Raw genomic sequence first — 25,002 nt, 5'->3', positions numbered from 1 at the left:
TCCATTAATTAAAAAGAAAAAAGATTAAAGCTGATCTTTTAAGTCTAGAACCACTTGACGATAGTATTCCTGACTGAAGCCAAAAAAAAATTGAAATAATACTGGCACAGTTATTCAATCTTAAGGCAAATCATATATCATCCTATTAGCATTGTTATTACCTTTTAACAAAAGAGAATAAAGTATTTGATAACAAACATATTTACATAAACTACACAATATATTCAAGTAATAAGGTTTACTTTAATAGACAATTTATTATCAGAAGGGGGTTTTGTGGAGATTTTAGTAATGTTATATAGTTGAGATCATGAATCAATTAAAGCTAGACCATCATGGAAAACCTGGAAGCAGTGGATAACCGTTTGGTTCTATTGTGAGACTCCTCAGTAGTGCGAATCCACATTCTCGCGTTACGAGATTCAAATCCAGGACATATCAGTCTCGTGCGAGAGCGCTTAACCTATAGACCATTGAGCCAGCCGGTATCCATCGGTGTTAATGTCTAACTTCAAACAATCCACGAAGTTGAGCAACCATTCACCAATGTCTTCAGTAAGTTAATACCTCACAACAGACCTGGTTAAACTCCACTGGTTACTGGTTTTCACTAAAACTCCAAGAAATGATTCATAGAGCCAGTCACTAGTGAGCATATGATCATTATTAGAAGGGGGTTTTGTTACTATCTATTCATTACTTTTATAACCAAAAAACTAATTCTATTTAGTTCATTAACTGTTTCATTTTTGAAAATGTTACAGGTCAGATGTAATGTGACCACACACACACACACTCACACACACACACATAGAGAAAGATATTATATTAGTTACGTATGTGTGCGTGTGTGCGCATGTATATATTCAGTAATTATGTAATTATTTCAATATAATTTGATAAATATTTGCTTTAATTTCTATATATTCAAACTGGTCATCACTTTTATTTTGCTATGATAACTAGATAGAACAAGGAAAAGATGAGAAATGGAATGGTAGACAATTTTTTGTTGATTCATTCATTCATTCATTAGAATGGACAACATATTTCATTATGTTCACTTGATGTTGTATACTTGTATCTTCCATTGCTGACAATTATCCATCATTGCTTATAATGCTTGTGACTTCAGGCAATATCGAGGCAGTTCGCTCAGGATGCACACATGCCAACAACAGATTGATCAATTACAATCCTAAATAACAATGGGAAGATACAAGTATACAATACCGAATGAATATAACTTCACCCTATTGCACAAGCATGTGGCTATCAGAACTCAGTAACTAAGTAGATAACGTGATGACGTTTGAAGCGAACAGCACTAGGTTTAAGTCCCACAGTAAACATCAACTATAAGATCCAAGTACATCCAGCTGATGAGCCTCAAATAGGACGAAACACACATCCTAAATTCCACTTCTAACCATTATCTATCTTTGCTTATTCTACATTTTTATTAATTTCCTGTTTCATTATACTGACAATGATCATATATTAGATTCTATTGACTGACCATTGAACATTGAATCAATGTTTACTTTATTCTTTTTTTTTCAAATAGAAAAGAATACAACATCTCAATAAACTGATCTAATATAAGTAAATTAAACAAACAAAATCATTTTAATTCTAATAATTGAAATAAATATTTACATAGAACCCTTAATGTTTACACATTCTAGGTCAAACTGCTCTCTCTCTCTCTCTGTGCCTCTGTCTCTATAGCTCTCTCTCTGTGTCCCCCCACCTCTCTCTCTGTCACCCTCTCTGTCTCTCTCTGTCGGTATCGCTCACACACACACACACTCTCTCTCTCGCTGTCTCATAAGTATAATTACTGAGCTATCGTAGATTAAAAATATTCAATCTTATATCTTAGTGATTATTCGATTATGGTATCACGTATAACTATGACCAAGGTTGACTATTATTATTATTATTATTATTATTATTATTAATACAATGAGTCATGATATGATGCAGGTAGTATTGAATTTAATTAATAAATTTATACTATCAAAAGTTCAACAAAAAAAACAAGTATTAAAGAATAAATATTTATCAATTTTGGGGGTTATGAAGATTTTCATAGTTGAAAGCTAGACCACCAGAGAAAACCTGGAAGCACTGCAAGGCCGTTTCATCCTATTATGGGACTCTTCAGTGGCAGTGCGCATTCACAACTATGAAAATATTAAATCTCCATAAAAACCCTTTCTGATAATCATAATAATCATATGCTCACTAGTGACTGACTTCGAAAGACAAATCCAGGAGTTCTAGTGAGAAGCAGTGACTAGTGAAGTTTAAACCACATCTGTTGTGAGACAGGAACTCACTGAAGACAATTGTTGAACCGTTATGAAAATTGTTAAGTTTGTGATTGAGATCATGAATTGATGAATGTTAGACTACTATTAAGAACATGGTAACACTAGACAACCATTTCGTTCTAGTATACGACTCCTCAATAGTAAGCATCCATGATCCTACATATAGGATACGAACCCAGGACCTCTAGACCATTGAACTGGTATTCAGTAGTATTAATGAACCATAATCTTATACAACCATTCATCTATTATCTAAGGTAGATACCTGTTTCCACCTGATATAGATTAGCTTAAACTGGTAATGACTACCCATTAGAACTCTAAGAATTATCTCACGAAGCTATTGATTAATGATCATATGCTGAAGGGTCTCATACGAGAACGAAATGATTATCCAATGATAATCTAACTGAAGAATATTTTTCTTAAATAAAAAAAAATTAAAAAAAAATTTATTAACTACAAAATTGAAATTAAGGTATCTTAGTAAATTAATTAGGTTGTAAAAAGAAAGAAAGAATTAGCTGAAGCTGATCTATTCATTACTGAATGGTAACTAGATCTAATCTCAATCGGTTACAAGAACTATTTTTCTTTCAAATAAGTGATTAGCTAGAAGAGAATAACTGAAGGTAGTTCTTCTTTGTTTTTGTTTTCTTGGATGGAGTTTTGTTCTTTGAGCTGGATGGTTTAATCATGAAGTTTTCATTGTTCTTCTGAATGACACCATCAGTATAAACTTTGAATAGAAGTGAAGTGTTATTAAGTATTTATTACTGAAGAACATCTGGAACTCGAAGCAACTGTCAACCAATATCAAAGTCAGAATTTTCAATATAAATGTCATGACAGTTCTACTCTGTGGGGTGGAAACCTAGAAAACTACGAAAGCTATCATCCAGAAGATACAAGTGTTTAATAACAGTTGTCTACTCAAAATACTTCGGATCCGTTGGCCAGTCACTAACAGGAACAATCTACTATGGAAGAAAACAAACCAGATTCTAGTGGAGGAAGAAATCGGGAAGAAGCTCTTGAAGTGGATAGGACACACATTGAGAAAATCATCCAACTGCATCACAAGACAAGCCAAAGGAGAAGAGGAAGACCAAAGAACACATACTGACAAATGGAGACAGACATGAGAAGAATGAACAAAACTTGAATAGAACTAGAAAGGAAAGTTCAGAACAGAGTGGGTTGTAGAATGCTGGCCATACCTCGTTAGCACAACAAGATAAACACTGGATTCATAGAAATAATTAATTTAGTGGTGGTAATATATAAAAGAAAGGTTGTATATAAGGATATAGTACAGGAAGAAAGAAAGTTATGAAGCAATTTTAATCTCAAGGTTTAAGGGAAGATAAAGAGTGCATACGTCTACGTCATTGTGATCGATTCTGAGCCATGTCACCTAGAGTCTCCAACCATTGGTTACGATGATCACGCGGACTCAAACCAGGTAGCCTGCATCTGCCAACATGGCTTACACTAGAAGTTAGTGACTTTGTTGACTGATGCCACGTTTTGGTTTGGCCGCCTTTAATTATATAGATTACAAAAGTAATGTAAGTAATCTTCTTCATAGACTAACATCAATTAGAGAGCTAATAAACATTAAATACAATAATTTTGTTTGTTATCCAATTGTTGGAAAGAAGTCAAGCCAAAACTAAATGGGAGTGACTTTAAATAAACACATTAGATTCACCAAGATTATAGGTAGACATCTTGTTGACAAGGATCACTCAACAAAATTTCCTGATAACTATATCTAACCATCTAACATCTCTGAAAAAGTAAACTTCAACGCATATTATAATACAAATTACCTCTATGGAATGTTACAATAATATATATGGAATATTAACTAATTATTTGGCCTCCAAATGTCTTGCTATGGCCGAGAGTGGGTAGAGTTAGCTCTCCCTCTCGAAATGCTCTCACATGGCCACGTACATACAACCACTGCCAGGAAATTCCTACTCACTGCCTTCTCTCAAAGGGGGTGTTGTTTACGAAATTGAGAGGACGGAAAGCGAATGTCCGCTGTTTTAACCGGATCGGTGGACCCGGAGAGTCTATCTAGGGGAGTTGGAAAACCCTCATTCCAAACCAATGGTGCACATGGGCTTCAGTTTCTTGAGGAAACAAATGGCGTATGAATCAATCGTTGGTCACCGGCTATCATGGGACTGCATCTCCTCACGATGCTCCACTGTCTTTTGGATCAGACCTTCAGGTCGAACGCTCCGGGTGTGGTCCCCTAAGAAAACCACCTGCTTCGGTCTGGGCACCCAGGTAGGATCTCATCCCTCACACAAGTCGAATGATTTATGTGGCGCATATCTATTTGGTGCCCCCTTGTACCAATATTTATGTTTCGATAATGCAATGAGAAGACGAAGTTTATCAGAATTTGCATTATCGAAATTTATCAAAGGGACTAATTGTTTCAATATTTATGTGTTTAAATAAATAAATAAATAATTGATATTTTAATGAGCCAATTCAATTTTAACTTCTTCAAAAGATGGTATCCCCAAAAAGGTATAACAAATATGGTATAGTCTTAAATGAACAGATGGAATTCATTCTAAAATATTTACTACTGACGTATAAACACTTTGTGTGGAAAAAAAAATGTCACAATTAAAGTTGTGAATTTTAGAGTTTTGTTTCGTTCGAAGATGATTTTGATTTCGATAGAAATAATCAAGATCTTTAACAATAACTTGACTTGATATTAACTCTTCACTTATCAGTAATGTTAGTTATGTAACCACTAACTTTCATATCAAATTAATTGGGGGGATAAGAAGTAATACTTAAAAAAAGCTACCAAATTTAATGAGTTATATATATATATATATCATTATAATACTATCGATTTGTTTCAATGTTAAATGGAACACATAAACAACTAACCATTTAAAGTAATTTTTTGTCCTGGTGCATATTTTATTGCCATAGCAATTAATGCAATATATGAATATGGTGGTTTCGATGGAAATAAACATGAATTATGATTATTATTATTATTATGATTATTAACTGGTAAAATTCTCATTAAATGATTTATATTTTCTTCTTTCATTGATTGTGATTCTATATTTAACATTGTAGTCTGATGAGTCTGTTCATGATTAGTTATATGATCAACATCCTTATTATTATTATTATTATTATTACTATCATTACAGTTATATTCATAATTGTTCAAAGCATAATCATTAGACATATCATTCACCATAGATGAATAAGATAGATATTGTGAAGGATATAATGTTTGTTTCATTAATGGATTACATAATAATAATAATAAATCATCATTCATATAAGTTGTTGGTATAGTTGAATTAGATAATGCTTTCATAATCATTAATTTATATTGTTCATTAAATAAATTCCAATGAGTTAAAATAAATTGAATTAAATCTTTATTTAGTTTAGAAAAATTTTGTTTTAATAAATGATTCATAAGATTATGTAATAATTGTAATGATAATTCATTTGATGTAAATAATTGATTAAAATTATCTTTGATAGAATGATCATCAATATAATCTTCTTTATTCATAGTTGCTAACTGATTAAGAATAATAGTAATATTAGTATTTAACTTATTATATTCTCTTCTAGTTGTGATCAGATATATCCTTCATTAAATTATACAAAAAAATCGTTAATATATCTTTTTTCTTTTTTTAGTTTAAATATGATATACTGCGTAAAATTTCTTAATTTTATTAATTGACCAATCAGATTATAGTAATATTATACAACAATTGACCAATCAGATTACAGTAATATTATACAATAATTGACCAATAGGATTTTTGTAGGTATTATTAAAAAAAATAAATCTAACCAATCAGAATGATGATATATGTTAAAATAGATAATAAATGATAACAAAGAAAGATTAAAGGATTTTTGTTGAGATTGTAGTCATTTTTAATAGTTGGACAACCATGGAAAACCTAGAACCATTAGATGACTGTTTCATTCTAGTATGGAGCTGATGAGTAATGCACATCTATGATTGTGCAGGCGTGATTCGAACACAGGATGTTTGGTTTCGTGTACTGACGCTTAACTTCTAGATGTGAGCTGTTAAGAGTTTCATACTAAGACGAAATGGCTGTTCAGTGCTTTACAGGTTTTTCATAGTGGGCTAGCTTTAATCGACTCATGAATTCAACTATTAGATAAAAAAAAGAGATATATTTTTCTGGTTTGCGTAAAAATATATTATGATTGATGAACTATGATAACTACCTTGTTTGAAAACTTGTCACATACATGTACATGTAGACAATAAATTATTCATCATATGACAATGGGTAGGATATTTAAGTTTATGTTCAACAGAAAAACTGTAACTACTTTAAAGAAAATCTGTGACAAATTTTTGTTTGATAAAAACTTTATGGTTTGAAGGATTTTATCACCTAATTCATTATGTAATATAACTCAGTAAGATAAACAAATATAAAGGAATTTTAATTGAGATAGTGAACCGGTCAATGTTAGACCATTATTGAAAACCTGGATTTGAACCCCACGTGTGGGATCGTGGATGTATAATCTCGAGGAGTCTCCTACTAGGTAGAAACAGCGGTCTGGTGGTTCCAGGTTTTCACTTGTGATCTAACATTAATCGGTTCATGATCTTAATTAAAACTCAGTAATCTCCACAATCCTATACTAATATAAAAGAATTATTCAAAAGATGAACTAGACGGCTGAAACACAAATGAATTGGATTTCTGTTTAATCTAGATTTGATGCTATTTTGGATCCATCATCAAGGAATAACTGTACCTTTAACTGAATTGATGTTATCTATGAAAATTAAGCACAAATCGTTCAGAATCTAGATCAGAAATGTTATCACTGAGTTATTTGAGCCATTGATTTTTATTGTACAAAATGTCTAAAGCACAAGTCACAGGTTAAAAACAAATTGTCAAGAGTATCCCTATCTAGTAAGTCATAAACGCGAAAATAATTTATAGATAAAAAAAATAACAGAGACAATTACATTTGACTACAAAAGGTCATAAGTACAATAGTCAAATTAGGTGGTTCGATAGTTAAGATTACTATTAATTAATTAGCATTGAGGTTGGTCAGAGGAGGAGAAATGGTCGAAAATATTTCATTTGTATGCATAGCTCCGGTTTCTTAATCCATACAGGCACGCGAATTCAAAACAGTGCCACTCGATAGGTACGTGCTTTAGAAATTGATAAATGTGGTTTGAACTACTAACTATTTGTAAGTAGTTCAGTATGTCACAATAAGATTCGAGAATTCTACAGTAACATTGATAAGTCTAGAGATAAATTTTATTATTGAAGTTTTTCAATCCAATGACTAACTTATTTCTTCCATTGGATGTTTAAATCATACAGCTAAAATGAAATGAATATCTAAGTGAATAACCATAGCTTATTATTGCCACCTAAAGGTTGTATACAACCAGCTATGATTTTATCAAGTCAGTGTGTCAATATTATAATTTAACCAAGAAGAAAAAAAGTCAATTTTTGACTGTATTTATATCGTTCATCCACTGGATTTGTTCAATTATACGACTATCTCTATGAAGGTCTAAGATCAGTGTCCTGGATGTTTGTGGATAAAAAACTAGTGGGGTCATGAGAAGTGAAATCATTGAACATGAGTCATCTAGTCGACACAGATTCAATGCAGAAGGTCAATTTACAAGGTAAATAGAAACATACAGAAGTTAGTGAACTTTTATCTTGATTGTGTCATTAAAGCTGTCATTGTGCACTTGGAAAAGCTGTAACTATACATAAAAGAGTAATTCATTAACTTTGAAGTTACGCTTTTTGGACAAATCTCAATTAACATTAAAATTAGGTCGTGGGCTTCCTCCTGACTACTTTCAACTAACTATGACACAAATGAGTAATCAGGAAAAATATACACATATAAGCGATCAATGATGTATGTTACATTCTTGGGCAATTTCTGATTGGTCTAATATGTCATGGTTAGTTGATTTTCTTAGGGGGCCACACTCGGAACCGTTGAGATAAAGATCTGACCCAAAAGGCAGTGTAGCAACGTCCAGAGATGTAGTCCCGGGGTAGCCGGTGACCAACGATTGGTTCATACACCACTTGTTCCGTCAGAATACTGGAGACCATACGCACCATTGGTTTGGAATCAGGGTTTCCCAACTCCCCTAGGTCGACTCTCCGTGTCCACCAACCCGGTTAAAGCGCCGGACATTCACTTTTCGTCCTCTCAATTTCGTAAACAACACCCCACCTAAAGATGGCAGTGGTTGTATACGCGTGGCCATGTGAGAGCATTTCGAGAGGGAGAGCGGACTCTACCCACTATCAGTCGTACCAGGGCATTTGTTAATAACAATTTTTCTAATTGTTACAAGTGGTAATAAAATTTAGCTCTTAAGAATCTATCGACCTGTATTGTTGATAAGTAGTTTCAAATTATAAACTCAATTTTTTTACATACTGATTAATCAGAAGATGGTTTTAATACTCCTTTAAGAATATTTTTGTGTTATTATTAAAATAAATGAAACATATTTTCATGAACATTTTGAATGAAACTATGCGAAAAATCAAGTTAGGAAGAAAGGTTTCATCGTTTAAATTTGTCAGGGGGGATCGACTTCACTTCAGGTTCTATTGCAAATCGCTAAGGAGGCGAGAAGTATTTCATCCTAGTATGGGACTCTTCAGCAGTATGCACCGATGATCCTGTCGGAAGCCGGATGTAAGCTCATCAGGTTTTACTGTGAGAGTTTAATAATTATGCCACATCTGATGGTACATATCTCCTAATTCAGTCAACTGACAATTTAGCGCAACGATTATCCAATCCCACCATTGCAGGGGTTCTTAAATATTCGTTTAACTTATATGTGATATTTGATGTTTGGAAGGAACACTGATCATAATCATATGACAAGCCATCTGTCAGAATCTTGATTCTAATTTGGTTTTTTTTACTCTATAGCTTAATGTATCTAACTTGGCCAATTACATGCCAAACCAGCACTACTGAGCTTGAACCGTTAGCTACGTTCTTGCAATGTTTTATGGAGTAAGAGTAGGTTGGAAGAAATCTAGGAGCGGCCAGACCAAAACGTGGCACAAACCCATGAAGTCATTGGCAAGTGGACTGAGCCATGCTGGTAGGTGTAGACTACCTGGTTGGGATTCGCGAGATGATAGCAATCGAAAGTTAGAGGCCTTGAATGACATGGCCCAAAATCGTTTGCAATGGCGAAGGTGCATCCACTCTTTGTGTTCTATCAAATTCTAGTCTTCTGAGTCCTTCATGTCTTTTTCTTTATTCTCTCTACAAATTTATTTCACTGGATTATACTCCTTCAATCACATCTTCAAACTTTAATCTTTCCGATTACTGCTTATACTTTTACTACTTCTACCATTATCGGATTTGAATTGACAACTGCATCTTTGTGCTAATGTGGTATGTCAACTCGAACTGATGTACGTTTGTGCGTACGAAGTTCTACGTTGTGACTAACTGACTGATAATAATTTTGTTTTGTTAGAAACAAAAAAACCCAAGTTACATAGTAACACAAATAACAATTTTTTTATTACATAATCATTGTGATAAACATATTTCTTATTTAAATAATAATAATAAAGCATAGAAATACATTCCGTTTCCTTTCATTATTATTTTGAATTGTCTTCAATCGTTTCTTTATTATTATTCATTTCTGAATGATCTAATAGTTTAGATTCAAGTGTAGGCCATGTTATTGGTTCAGCTTTTTTTAAAATTATTTCAGCTTTTAATGGCATTAATTTAACAATGGATTGTTTAGGATCTATAGACTGAAAAGAAAGTGTAGAAAAGAAAGAAATCAACATTAATATACAAGAAAAATCATTACAAGCAAAGATTGATAGTGGCTAGCAGTGGTATCCAGTTGGACGGGAGTTTCGTCCTATTTGGGACTCGTCAGTTGGATGTACCTGCATCTCAGAGTTGGTGGTCACCCTGGGGACACGAACACAGTACCGTTCGATTTAAACACCATTACGTTATCCACTCAGCTACTGAGTCATGATGGCGACTTGCTTGTGCAATGGGATGAAACTTAAATTCACTTGGTTTTGTTTGTTTTGAATTAAGGTTATATCCAGGCAATATGCACAGTATAGACATATGTCAATAACAGACTGATCAATTAAAGTTCTAAACACTAATGGGAAGATTCAAAACAAAGAAAGAACACCACGATATAATGATGTTCTACTTTGCATTGTAAATTACACTTTGGGTAATTCTAGATAAGAGATTTTTCTAATATGAAGTGGGATTTATGCGATTCTTATTTATAACATCCATAGTGAAAATGCTAGTTCCGTTAAGATTAGAGATGTGCAACAGTGGCTAAGGTGTTCAATCTTCAGTCATAGGTTTGCATTCAGCTTTATCCGCTCTCAATTTGGATAACCGAATAGTACTCCTAGCCCTTAAACAAATAAAAAGTTTGGCTGAAAACCAGATACATGAGACTATACTTGCTAGTGAGTTAATGATTACAGATACGATTTACTGATTGCTACCAGAGCTAACTTATTAAAGCATTCGATGTTGAATCAATTAGACTAATGATCACCATCGATTTCATGTAATTAGTTCCCTTTATGAACTTTATTACCGCCAGAACAACTATTGATGCAGAATAATATGAATTCATTCTATTTCGTGGTTTCTCATCAGCTGCTTACAACTAAATCTGTATTAGAATTTTAGCTTGGAGATAAGAAAATAGTATGGAACAATTGACATAAGTGAATGTGCAGGATTGGAATGATAAAAAGTTATCAATGATAACTATATATATATATATGTGCAAGAAAAGGTCAGAGGTTATTGGATGTTAGAATGAAGGAAGCATAAAGGATGGGTGGTGTAATAGTTGAGTGGAGTTCAGAGGCAAATAAGATAAATGGTGTGATAATTTTACAGGCAATAATTGATTCGTGGAATTAAAAGAAAACAGAATGGGTTACGTAATAATTGAATAAAATTTGGAGAGTTCATATAATTTAAGAGAAACAAGTGAGCGAAAATGTGTGAGTGAAAGGGTGATTTAAGAATTCGGTAACCAAAATAAAACTAATAATAATTTGATTACCAGGGTAGTAATAAGTTGATTACTGTCTCTTTTTGAATATATAGATCCGATTTAAGTTTTTTTTTTATCGCGATCGCTTCAGCAAACCGAAGAGCAGCTGTACTTCTTTGTCTGCTGATCATTTTGAAAGCATGAGAAATATCAATGGTCTCTGAACTTCACTCAACTATTACACCACCCACCCTTTATGCTTCCTTCATTCTAACATCCAATAACCTCTGACCTTTTCTTGCACATATATATATATATATAGTTATCATTGATAACTTTTTGTCATTCCAATCCTGCACATTCACTTATGTCAATTGTTCCATACTATTTTCTTATCTCCAAGTTAAAATTCTAATACATATTTAGTTGTAAGCCGCTGACGAGAAACTATGAAATATAATTTTGAGATGACGGAGAAGATTTGTAGCTTAGGTGGGTGATTTTGATGGAGTTTTGTTCTCTGAGCTGAATGGTTTGATCGTGGAGCTTTCATCGTCCTTCTGAACGACATCATCAGCACAAACGTCGGGTAGTATTTGGTTATTTATTTTATTTAAACACATGAATATTGGTACAAAGGGGCACCAGATATATATATGACCCACACAAATATTATTTGATTTGTGTGAAAGCTGTGATACTCCCTAGGTGTCCAAACTGAAGCAAGTGGTTTTTTTAGGGGGCCACACCTGGAGCCTTTGACCTAAAGGTCTGATCCACAAGGCAGTGGAGCATCGTAAGGAGATGCAGTCCCATGGTAGCCGGTGACCAACGATTGATTCATACGTCATTTATTCCTTCAGGATACTGGAGCCCATGTGCACCATTGGTTTGGAATGAGGGTTTTCCAACTCCCCTAGGTAGACTCTCCGCGTCCACCAACCTGGCTAAAGAGTCGGACATTCACTTTTCGTCAATTTCGTAAACAACACCCCACGAGGAAACAGTGAGCAGGTCTTCCCTGATAGAGGTTATATACGTGTGGCCATGTGGGAGCATTTCGAGAGGGAGAGCGGACTCTACCCATTCTCAGCCGTACCAGGGCTGATAGAATCCGCTTATAGTCCCTCCGGGGCTACTGCCAGTCCCAAGCCCGGATAAAGGGGAAACTTATTATTCAATAAGTGATTGATTGCTAACGATATTTGGTGTAACAAGAACTATATTTACATGACCTTAATGTACAATATCGTTTGCTTTCTTTTACAGTCCTAACATAAAAATAAATTAAATCAAAGAACAGACAACTTACACCGTATAGATTGAAATCCCGTTCAAATGTTTGATAGTCTAAACCAAATTTTAATGAAACATGTAATACTATTTGATTCACTTTAATAGTAACAGTTTCAGGCCATATATTTTTAGCATAAATATCTAATGTAACACAACCACCAAATTGATACCAATCAAAACGACAATTTGCATTCGGTTGTAGAGTTAATGTTGCATTGGTTGATTTTGCATCCTATTAAAATAAAGATATGAACAAAAATTTTGCAAATGTTCGTAATACTACTCAAATTAAAGTAGATGAAATTGAACTTCAATATATTCATGACGTATTGGTTGAAAGTCAATTACTATTGTTACTAAGTATCAATTAGTGTAGTTGGTTTCGAATCAAACTTTATAAATGTAAGGTTAAGTCAGTCAGCTACAACATAGGACCAGGCATATTTATGCATCGGTTCAAATTGCCATACCTCATTACCACTACGAGATGAACACCGGATTCATAGAAATAATTAATTTAGTGGTGGTAATATATAAAAGAAAGGTTGTATATAAGGATATAGTGCAGGAAGAAAGACAGATATGAAGCGATTTTAATCTCAAGGTTTAAGCGAAGATAAAAAGTGCATACACCTACGTCATTGTGATCGATTCTGAGCCGTCACCTAGAGTCTCCAACCATTGATTACGATAGTCACGTGGACCCCAACCAAGTAGTCTGCATCTGCCAACATGGCTCAGACTAGAAGTTAGTGACTTCAAGCACTGATGCCACGTTTTGGTTTGGCGGCCCCTAACTTTCTTCCAACAAGGGTAATAGTAAACGATTGCTCAAGTTGAAGTAGGTAGAGTTAGGATAGAGTCCTAGACATAGTGTGGTTGGAAAATGAATGCCCGAACTACTGAGTCACCTAATCTATAAAACTGCAAAAGTATGGGATCACTATTTTATTTTATCAGAATGGGAGTTTGTGGAGATTGCAATATCGTAACAGTTTGGTTCATGAGCGTCGGGGATGCTAGAACCTCAGGACTCTTTTGGTAAACATATTACTTTTGTTATTTTATTTCGGAAATTTGAATTTTTTGTTTTCACGACAAAAACGCACATTTTCACCTTCACATCATATTCCCCACTTGGGAGTACCTTAAATGTCATTGGTTCGTTGTCTCTTTTAATACGTTAATTTGTGACATTTCTATGCTGTATATATACACTTGAGTTGTGCTTGTTGTTGTTGTTCATGCTTCTGGCTGCTTGTAGAATATATTTCCCTTCTTCTGACCTGGACGTCTCCCTCTAGTTAGCAGGACTGAGACATCGGAATAGTTAGCTTATCCGGTCATTGTGTCACTAAGTCTTCGTTTCGTTCGCAGATTTAGGTGATGTCGTAATCTCTTCAAAAATAGCAACGAGAGTTAGTTGAAATAACTAACGAATGCAAATACCAAATATATTCATTTGATGATGGACAAAAAAGGGAAAACTGTTCACAAAAATATCTTCATAAGTGTGTATTCAAAAAAGGAGTACTGGAAAGTATAGAAAGTTCCAGGACAGTCTTTGTGGTTAGCAGAATCAAATTTTGTTTGTTTATGAAGATAGACTTATAATTGATTTGAAGATATTATTCAGTGTAAAGTGGACCCAGTAAAGTAAAATATATTGAGCGATGTAATTCGAAGTATGAAGGAATGGACTTAGTCGTTCAACTTTTAACCATTAAAAATTGTAGATTTCAACCTTGAGCAAACATATAGTATTACTATTCTTTTATACTTAAAGTGTGATTCAAAGCCAACTATCTACCTGGTATAAATGAGCTTTTTGAATCCGTTCTGACGAAATCTCAGCACGGATTCAAAAAGCTCGTTTGGCTTTTGCCAACTTACGTCACCTATGGCGAAGACGAGATATCCGCCTATCGATTAAGGGACGAGTATACTGCGCAGCAGTTCGCTCTGTTCTACTTTACGGCTGTGAAACATGGCCATTAAGAGTAGAAGATACTCGCAAGTTACTAGTATTTGACCACAGATGCCTTAGAAATATTGCTCGCATCTGCTGGGATCACCGGGTAAGTAATAGTGAGGTTAGACACAGGGTATCAGGGAATGATAGTAAATCAGTTGATAAGGTCATGAGATGGTTCGGCCACGTATGCCTGAACACCAATTACCACGACGAGCTATGCTGACTAGAGTAGGGGATGGTTGGAAGAAAGTTAGGGGCCGCCAAATCAAAACGTGGCATCAGTGCTTGAAGTCACCAACTTCTAGTCTGAGCCATGTTGGCAGATGCAGACTACTTGGTTGGGGTCCACGTGACTATCGTAATCAATGGTTGGAGACTCTAGGTGACGGCTCAGAATCGATCACAATGACGTAGGTGTATGCACTCTTTATCTTCGCTTAAACCTTGAGATTAAAATCGCTTCATATCTGTCTTTCTTCCTGCACTATATCCTTATATACAACCTTTCTTTTATATATTACCACCACTAAATTAATTATTTCTATGAATCCGGTGTTCATCTCGTAGTGGTAATGAGGTATGGCAATTTGAACCGATGCATAAATATGCCTGGTCCTATGTTGTAGCTGACTGACTGATCGAAATGATTTAATAAGTGAAACATTGCATTCGCTTAGAAAAACAAGAACTCACTTGTAAATGATATTCAGCTTGATTGATTAAAACTAAATATGAAACTATATATACACATATATAACAAGTTTTACTACAAAACTTTTCGTTAATTCACCTGGTTACACAATTTTTCTATTCAACTATTAGATATGTATGCTTTGTGAAATACAGGTATCATAACTATACTACTTATGGATGACTAGAGTTTATTGCCTTTGCTTTACTTCGTTGACTAAATAATAATAATAATACACCAAATGTTCTTTTACTGGTGATATCTATATTTTATCTGTCCAGCCATAGTAAACTGTGATATGGTGAGCAGTTTTAATCAATTAGATTGTGAAAGACATATAAAATTATCAGAAGGGGTTTTGTGGATATTATAATAATTTTAACAGTTGAGATCATGAATCAATTGAAGCTAGACTACCATGGAAAACCTGGAAACACTGAACAGCCATTTCGTCCTATTATAGGACCCCTCAGCAGTGCACATCCATGATCCCACCTCGCGAGATTCGCGCGCAAAACCGATAGGTCCTGGGTTCGAATCTCGCGAGGCGGGATCGTGGATGCGCACTGCTGAGGAGTCCCATAATAGGACGAAACGGCCGTCCACTGTTTCCATGGTGGTCTAGCTTCAATTGATTCATGATCTCAACTAATTAAAATTATATATAAATTATTATTTCTCTAACATTCTGTGATTTATATAACTTATTCAATTCATTATATTCGTTACTTTGTACATCGTCAATTGTATAATAGTGGTAAATATGTGTTTATACAGTAAATTAATGATTAACTAATCTTCAATACTATCCAATTCCACTTATACAAATCTGAAGTTTACTTATTTACGCCTGTTACTCCCAATGGTGCATAGGCCACTGACCAGCATTTTCCAACCCACTATACAAATCTGACTGTATGTAAATTACATTTTCTAAAAATGATATATTGATGTATCATTTTCATAGTCAAATAATTCCTTATCACCAGCTTTTATGTTCTTACTATACATAGTAGGTTTAGGGGGGGGGTCTTAGTATCAAGCACAAGCCAGTTTAGCACTTAGCAGTCATAATAAACTGATCATTTTTCATACTGGTATGAGTTGAGAGAATAGACTATCATTGTTGAGTTCATTACGTTGAATGTGAGTTTAACATAACCGAATTATTATTTTCAGTATAGAGTTTTGCACTCATTAATGAATAACTTCAAGATGTAATTTCATGAGTTCTACTTAGTAACAGTAACTAATGAAGTTCAACCATGTCGAATATGAGACAGTTATCTATAAGAGGCAATAAATGAAAAGATCGTCTTAGCTTCTTGACATATTTAAATATCATTCATTTATTCAACCTAGAGTATGTTGTTCCAGTAAATATAATATGCTTACAACAACAGTTTTCCTTGTAGATTATGAAGAAGCTATACACATTAATACTTCGTTTTTTGACAGAATTCATTAGAAGGGTTCTTATTATTACTTCATAAAACTGAATAGCTTTTGTCGAAATACAATTTTCGAATTAATTCTCCTTCTGTAAAAAAAAGTACAGGATTCACATGGAAGTCTTGCAGAAATAATTGGAAAGTTGGGTGACGAACTTAAGACTTTTTAGATAAAATTGATTAAATGAATTCCGACCATCAGTCAGTCAGTCACAACGTAGAACTTCGTACGCACAAACGTACATCAGTTCGAGTTGCCATACCACATTAGCACAAAGATGCAGTTGTCAATTCAAATCCCATAGTGGTAGAAGTAGTAAGAGTATAAGCAGTAATCGGAAAGATTAAAGTTTGAAGATGTGATTGAAGGATTATAATCCAGTGAAATAAATTTGTAGAGAGAATAAAGAAAAAGACATGAAGGATTCAGAAGATTAGAATTTGGTAGAACACAAACTGTGAATGCACCTTCGCCATTGCAAACGATTTTGAGCCATGTCATTCAAGGCCTCTAACTTTCGATTGCTATCATCTCGCGGATCCCAACCAGGTAGTCTACACCTACTAGCATGGCTCAGTCCAACTGTCAGTGTCTTCATGGGTTTGTGCCACGTTTTGGTCTGGCCGACCCTAGCTTTCTTCCAACCATCAGTGGAAACCAGAATACTAATTTCACTCTCTTTTAGAACTCACTAACTGTATGTACCTGTATCCCAATTGTTGATATTTAGATTGAGACTTGAACTGAGTAAAGTAGTATTCACTTTAAACACAACAATTGGTTATCTACAAAACTAATGAGTTCAGGTAGTCACTAATTAATTTAACATATTAGACATTTGTATCATTTTAGGGTGAAATTTTGAACATCAACACTGGAATGCAAGCAAAGTCAACTGAAGAATCCCAAATAGGATGAAACATGGATTCTGAATCTTACTGCTAGCCACAATCCATACAAAAAACGAACATGCATAAACAAAGACTGATCACAATTCAGTCTTGACTGTCAACAACGATATAGTTCGAACATTTTGTAATGATGATTTTTTGGTGAACATTCTATAGCTGATGTAAAAAGGAAAAACCATTTATTCGTTGATATATATATATATAGTGAACTCACTTCCACGGTCCAATTATGACGACCTGTAGTACAACCGATCTGTTTAAGGAACGCATCGAAATCACTAGTTTTCTGATTACAACAAGTCCAATACTTCAGTCTAAAATAAACATGTTTTTTGTAAAGAAAAAAAGTACTATGAAACCGATTATTTTATTTTCAGCGTTATACCTACAATTAATTGACTAAACTTGATAGTAATATATAAAACTAAGTCTTAATTCATTAGAGACTGAATGAAAGCATATCATTTTATCAAATTAAAAAGCCCATCTACTGATATCTGTTTCATTGGAAGCTTGCTTCAACAATACAGTTTCATGAGTTGTCACCTAGAGAACTACAACAACTAGCATCAAAAAAGCACAATTGATAAACAATTGTCTATTCAAGATTCTCCAGACCCCTCGACTAAACACCATCAACAACAACAAAATGTGGGGGATAACAAACCAGTTTCCACTTAAGGAGGAAATGAGGTAAGGACACAAGAGGTGGATATAACACATATTACGAAGATCATCAAACTGCATTACAAAGTAAACTGTGACTCAGAATCCTGAAGATGAAAGGAAAAGAGGTAGACCAAAGAACACAATGCGTCGTGAATTGGAGGTCAACATAGAATGAATAGTAATGTGGAACAACTGTAAAGTAGAGTTTATGACAGAGTAGGTTGGAGATTCCTGTTCGGCGCTCTAGTGATTGGTATCTCGTTCTTTTCCACCTTATGGATGTGAAATATGACCATTAACAGTAGGGTATATTCGTAGGTTACTAGATTTTATTTGTTTTAACACAAACATTGGTACAAAGAGGCATCAAATATATATACCCCACACAAATCATTTTGAGTCGTATTTTTGATCCACAATCTTTCTTATTACTATTGGTACTGTTACTATCTTTACCATTCTGCGATTTGGTCTGAAAACTTCATCTCTCTGTCCTAATGGGGTATGCCAACTTGAACTGACATACATTCGTACAGATTCTACATTGTAACTGACTGATCAGTGGCACAAAAATGGACTTGGATGATTTAGTATTTTTATGTATACATATGAAAGATTTGATTCAAAACAATATTGCTCGCTTATATATTTGTTATTTTAAATATATTATTGAGCAATGATTATAAACTGAAAAGAATTGCTGCTTAACATGCGCATAACACTTTAAATTAAAGTCTTGGGATCAGATGTTGCGAGTCAAGTTTTAACGACTAGTTTAGATGCTTAGTACGAGGAAAATATAAACAAGTTGATTGATCTAGTTCTAAACAACAGTCATCGTTTTTACTTATAAGACCGGAAAATGGAGTTATAATCATTTAACTATAGGGAAAAAAGGAATATGGAACTCAGTAATTTATGATTTCAACAAACTTGTACTATTATTCACTGATTAGTACCTGCAGAATAGTTTTCATAGTACAAGAAATCTCGTAAATATTCAAGAGTTTATCACGTATAAAAAACAAAAGATAGCAAATGTGTTTACCCTTCGTGGAATACAGCTACACCGGGATGGTATAAGCAGAGTCCATTATCTGAATCTGTTCCTGTATAGACCTGCAAAGAAAACGTTAGTTGGTCAGTGTGACAAAAAAAGGTAAGTCAGTCAGTCATCAATAACAATTACAAGCCATATCACCTAAAATATTCAACTACTAGTTACAATGATCGCGCAGACCCTGACCAAGTAATCTGAGCATACTAAACGACTCATTCTAAATATCAGTGACTTTATGGACTGATCCCAAGTTTTGGTTTGGTCACCACTGGCTTTCCTCTAACATACCTCTACACTGGCCGACAAAGGGCGTCGAGATAAGTAGTAGTTGGGCATACGATGAAAATTTAATACATCATTGACTAATATGCCACCCCTACCTAGTACCCGGCATTTAGCCTCAAAACCACTCGTTCGGTGGCCGCAACATATGCGAGCAATGTGTTAAAAACATAAGCAAAGATGGATAGTGGATGGCAGTGGAATTCAGGACGCGCGTTTCGTCCTATTTGAGGCTCGTCAGCTGGATGTACCTGCATCCCTACCAATACAAAAATGAATGATCAACCAAAAGGGCGGTTGAAATATTCCTGTTAAATATGAACTTAACTGCAAGTCGTTATTTATATTCGAGTTTCACTCACTAGTTTGCCATAACCATAAGACATTGTATACTTTGAGAAATACGATTCAAACATATTGCGCTATACACATGTTACCTAGACTTACCTGTTTGCATGAAGTGTTCCTGCAATTTGTACCAAGTGAAGGACTACCTAACATGGAGAAAAAAGTCAGTTTTATTTTGACATATAGCATTCAAAACACAGTAGTACCGGACGTATATTTTATCAATTTAGAACACTAAATAATTACGTAACTGCGGACTATCATTTCTGCTATGATTTTAGTGAAAATAAATCAGACAAGATGAAAGCCTAGCATTAAACTACCAAGACTAAGCAGTATGTCTGAGAATATAAGTCTAATCGAGTTCAACGATGACAGTACACTATTAAACCTAAAAATAAATTGGTTTTATGGTTGCAATTACTGAATCAACTTTGTGGGACATGATCCAATCTTAGTCGCTTCTGCATCACGCCGTGTCTAAGCCAAGGTCAAATGCCAGATCTTAACTTCATCTACTTTGGTTCTGGTAGCCACGTAAAATCAATAAATTCAGTGTCAGAAAAAAAGTTTAAGGTCCAGGATACTTACCAGCACCTGAGTACTGAGTTTTATAGTGAAGTCTTGGTAAGTCATCAATCTACTGCTGTGTAAAAAGTTAGGAGTGGAAAACGTATTTTTGTTACCTACACATAGATCTTGGTAGATTATATCTCGAAATAAAACTAAAATTGAGGTACGCAACGAACTGGATGATATGCTTAACTAGACGCACTCGATATTGTGATGCATGGTGGGGACGTCAATCTCCAAACCAGACATATATAAACCATCTGCCTTCAAATGTCTGACATCATATGAAGTGCATCATAATACCAAGTAACTTATTTATTATATTGCAGACCTAATTGACAGAATTCGCTCTAGACTAACAACTAAAAAAGTACCACCCTGAGATTGATCAGCATAATACGAAAAACATTGGATTTTCGATACATTACCGTATATACTGAATAAATAACAACCGAGGCAACTGCTTTTTGGGTACATTCGAACTATTTAAATGTATACAACTACGGATGATAAAATAATCCACGTTATCAGTGAATTTAATTAACACTGAAACCGAAAATAACGGTTAAATATGAAACTGATTACGGTAGATTATCAGGATTAGTAGATTTACAATGTAAATGTAAAAAAGACTATTTAAAAACTGGTTTACTCTCATACAAAATCTAAAAGAATGAATGACATTATCATTGGTTGTTAAACACAACCTAGATATATTGAGTGTCCCTAATTGACCTGTTACAGATGGAAGTGGAGTCAGCTCTCCCTCTCAAAATGCTCTCACATGGCCACGCGTATACAGCCACTGACAGGGAAGTCTTACTCACGGAGGGGGTGTTGTTTACGGAATTGAGAGGACGAAAAGCAAATATCCGGCACCTTAACCGAGTTGGTGGATATGGAAGATCCACCTAGGGGAGTTGGGAAACCTGATTCCAAAACAATGGTGCACATGGACTCCAGGATCCTGAGTGAACAAAAGGCACATGAACCTATTGTTGGTCACCAACTACCATGAGACAGCATCTTCTAACGTTGCTCGATTGCCTTGTGGATTAGACCTCTAGGTCAAAGGCTAGGGGTGTGGCCTCCTAAGAAAACCACCTGTTTCGATTTGGGTGTCCGAGTTGTATCCCAGCCCTCACACAAATCGAATGATTTGTGTGGGGCATATATATTTGATGCCTCCTTGTACCAATGTTTGTGTTTGAATGATAATAATAAGATATATTGAGCTGGTATGTGAAATGAGATGACTTTATGATATTAGCCCCATTTCGACTCAATTACAGGTTGACGAATGACTATCGTTTTGCTTGATCTTCTGTAGTGATTATTTGTAAGTACTATTTGAGCTTAGCGATCTTAAGGATTAATAAACGTAATATGAAGTTAACATGAATGGTAATTCCGAACAAACCAACCTTTTTTATTTTCTACCGTAGAATTCTGTAGTGGTTTGAAGGATGGATCTAGTGATAATTCTTCCAGAGCTGACCTAAGGTTTGGTGCAACTTCAAGTGGAAGATCACGCGTGGGCTCGGTACGTGATGGCCTTTGGGATGCAACAGGTTTTGATACTACAGGCGTAGGTGGAGGAACAGGCTACAAAAAAATATCCTTGAAAATAACTGACGGAAAATTTTCTAGTGAATTGAATTTAAAACACGAAATAATGTTGCTAAGATCCCGAATAAATGATTATTTACAGCAATAGACAAGTGCTTGAATGCCAGTAGAGCCCGTCCAAATCTGATATCAACGAGACGGGAGATAAACAGATAGGTGTAGTTTAGTTTCGTCCTGTGTATGAAACTGAATGACTGCGTGAAAGGACAACTAAATAGGTCATCTACTAAAGATGACGAATTACGTACTTATGATGATTTTAAGGATACTGGTTAAGGATCACGATATGAAACACTACGTATGGTTGTCTGGAAATATTTACGTATTTACGGATAGGAACAGTGTTTTGGACAAGCATCATGTGTCCTAATCCTTAAGTGGATGATTATGAATCACAGTCATTATGCTACTCGGGTATCTAGATAAAGACAAACACATTACTTCATGGGATAACAAATACCGGATCTCGATTTAAATGTTAGACAGTGGTCCAGTATTAAGAGCTTCATTAAAAAAAGACTGATGTTTTTCTTATGGAGAACCTGAAACTACTAGTTGTATTCAATGGTCTGTTTCACTCCCAAACACTACAATCAGAGTTAACCTCCCCAATGAATTTAACAATGAAAATGCACTTTTACTAATGTAAATAAAATTTTAACTGATGACTCCCGAGTAAACTTTGATCAAATATGGAGCTAAAATATTGCAAACTTATCTTTGTCCTAATGAGTCCTTTCTAGTGTGCTTTTGAATTGTGGTCGGCTTGGTCAAAATGACATCACGAACAAATTACAGACGATAGTAGACGAAAACATGGTTATGCTGACTCATATTACCTTAACTATTAAGTACGTAGAACACTAAACATCTAGGTTCGAAACCTATTAACTAATGAAACGTTACATAAACGAATAAGTCAGTCAAGTGAAATCTATTATGATGTTAGGCTTGTGGGTATTTAATATACACCGAAACACAAGCAATTGGTAATCAAGTATAGATACTTGTGCCAACAAAGACACTACAGTGCATGTACATATTTCGGATCTCATTTTTCGCACCGACTCGTGAGTTTGTGGGTCCCCCCACCAAAATATGGAGTGTCATCACCCGGTGTTGACACATTAACAGCAACATGATCATGGCACTACAAATTGCTAAGTTCAATACAAGTCACCCGACTTACTCTTACCACTGAAGACTTAAATAAGTATCTATCGAAACTGCAAAACTTCATCCAGTGAATGATATGCGAACAAAACTCAAGATATTCCAAGGTACTATCACCCTAATTTCTGTCCCGGGGACATTTCTACAGCTAGTTAGCCGGAACTAGTGACTTACTTTAGTTGGAAAATCAGATTTCTTTTCTTTGACAGTGTTATCTGGAGGGACACCGTTATGCTTCCCTACAGCGCATCCCTTTATGTTAAGAAATTCAGAAAAGTCTGTGCTGTACTTATTGCAACAGGACCACTTCTTTTTTGCATCATGAAAAATTGGCTCTCCAGGATGGTAGTGACATGAATCTGCGAACTCTGGTAACAACCAGTGAGACCGTTACCTTCCGAATTTTCTTCAGGATCAAACTTCTGGGCACATCCCTTGTTATAACAGAATAGTAAGTTTGCCATTTGCACTCTATCAGTGGTTTCGTGTATATGAATAACCAACCTTGTCAAAACTCCCTCTCGCACAAGAAAAGAGGCGACAGTGAGTGCTGAGAAGAAACACGAGATCTGCTATCGCTGAATTTTCGAGAGGTTCGTATGTAAACTGTTCAACATTCAATAAACCAAGTCGTGGTGTTGTAAGTTAAGATTCATTGAGTTCTAGCCAGAAATGCCCTTAAGCATCCCATAATCCAAACTTCATAGGTCTACAAAAAAAACACGCGCGCTATTTAAAAAGGACAGTGGTATTTTTCCTCGTTGAGTAAATTCTATTGTTTCGATCGTTATTAACGCATCAAGACTACTGTTTTATACTTTGATTGAATTTCTTTCAGTCAAAGTATTCGACTAGAGTATCATTTTTGGTATCCTAAATAGTTTTATCGTCGGTACTCCAGAGAACCTTGTTTTTTCTATTGTATCTGTTAGTACTTTGGTCCTAACTATTTATAGTTTTTTCTACTTTTAGTCAAAACTCACTTTCTCATCCTAAAATGACTGGAAGATGCAACAAAAGCATTTGCCACCTCCCAGGATGTCGATATCCCGTTGACAGCGGCATGCAGTGCGATGAGTGCAAAGGTTGGTACCACGAAGTTTGCACGAATCTAACGCCTGCAGCTTTCAAGCGGTTCAGTAAAAATGGATGCATATGGTTATGCCAACAGTGCTGTTCGGATGCAAATAGCCTGTTAACCGAGGCCATCTCAATAGTAAATGCCGCGAAAAAGTGTCTCGGCAAGCGCGGTCGGGACACATCAGTCAGAACTCAATCTGTCGACACGCAGATTGACATAAGGCAGGCCCAAGTGAGTCCAAAAAATGCTGACCCACACTGTCCAAAGGAGGAAGAACATCCCCCAAAGAGGTCTGTCACAACCAGAAACTCGCGCAAAAAAGTCTCTTCTGTCCCTCGTATCAAAAATGGTACCCAGAAGGGAACTTCCGGAACCCAAAATCGCAAGGCTCGA

At 35.1% G+C, this 25,002-nt stretch overlaps 2 protein-coding genes across 2 annotated transcripts in view; both read right to left on the bottom strand.

Annotated features, from left to right (window-relative positions):
* Positions 1-5,412, bottom strand: part of Smp_133480 (forkhead protein/ forkhead protein domain,putative) — a gene marked incomplete at both ends in the record, with an annotated part of 32,855 nt that extends 27,443 nt beyond the window's left edge. Inside the window, one exon of the mRNA XM_018790512.1 lies at positions 5,271-5,412. Coding sequence (XP_018646241.1) covers positions 5,271-5,412 — 142 coding nt within the window. The remainder of the gene's footprint in view (positions 1-5,270) is intronic.
* A 4,538-nt stretch (positions 5,413-9,950) lies between these two features.
* On the bottom strand, positions 9,951-24,117 carry Smp_020800 (cysteine and histidine-rich domain (chord)-containing, zinc binding protein, putative). The gene is made up of 9 exons (XM_018790511.1): positions 24,033-24,117; positions 23,923-23,999; positions 23,703-23,887; positions 22,151-22,331; positions 20,253-20,299; positions 19,512-19,582; positions 18,009-18,108; positions 12,782-12,997; positions 9,951-10,225 (listed from the first exon to the last, which is right to left on the bottom strand). The coding sequence occupies exons 2-9, from the start codon at positions 23,990-23,992 to the stop codon at positions 10,064-10,066; spliced, it is 1,032 nt and encodes a 343-aa protein (XP_018646240.1). The 5' UTR covers positions 23,993-23,999; positions 24,033-24,117; the 3' UTR covers positions 9,951-10,063.
* Positions 24,118-25,002: the final 885 nt, after the last annotated feature.

Source organism: Schistosoma mansoni (genome assembly GCF_000237925.1).
Source record: "Schistosoma mansoni, WGS project CABG00000000 data, supercontig 0080, strain Puerto Rico, whole genome shotgun sequence".
NCBI lineage: Eukaryota > Metazoa > Platyhelminthes > Trematoda > Strigeidida > Schistosomatidae > Schistosoma > Schistosoma mansoni.
This window is presented reverse-complemented; position numbering and strand designations above follow the sequence as displayed.

Coding starts and splice junctions, on each gene's coding strand:
- Smp_020800 (XM_018790511.1), bottom strand. CDS start 23,992: ATGGCAAACTTACTATTCTGTTATAACAAGGGATGTGCCCAGAAGTTT. Junction 23,888..23,922: donor TCCTGAAGAAAATTCGGAAG/GTAACGGTCTCA, acceptor CAGAGTTCGCAG/ATTCATGTCACTACCATCCT. Junction 10,226..12,781: donor GGGATTTCAATCTATACGGT/GTAAGTTGTCTG, acceptor CTTTCTTTTCAG/TCTATAGATCCTAAACAATC.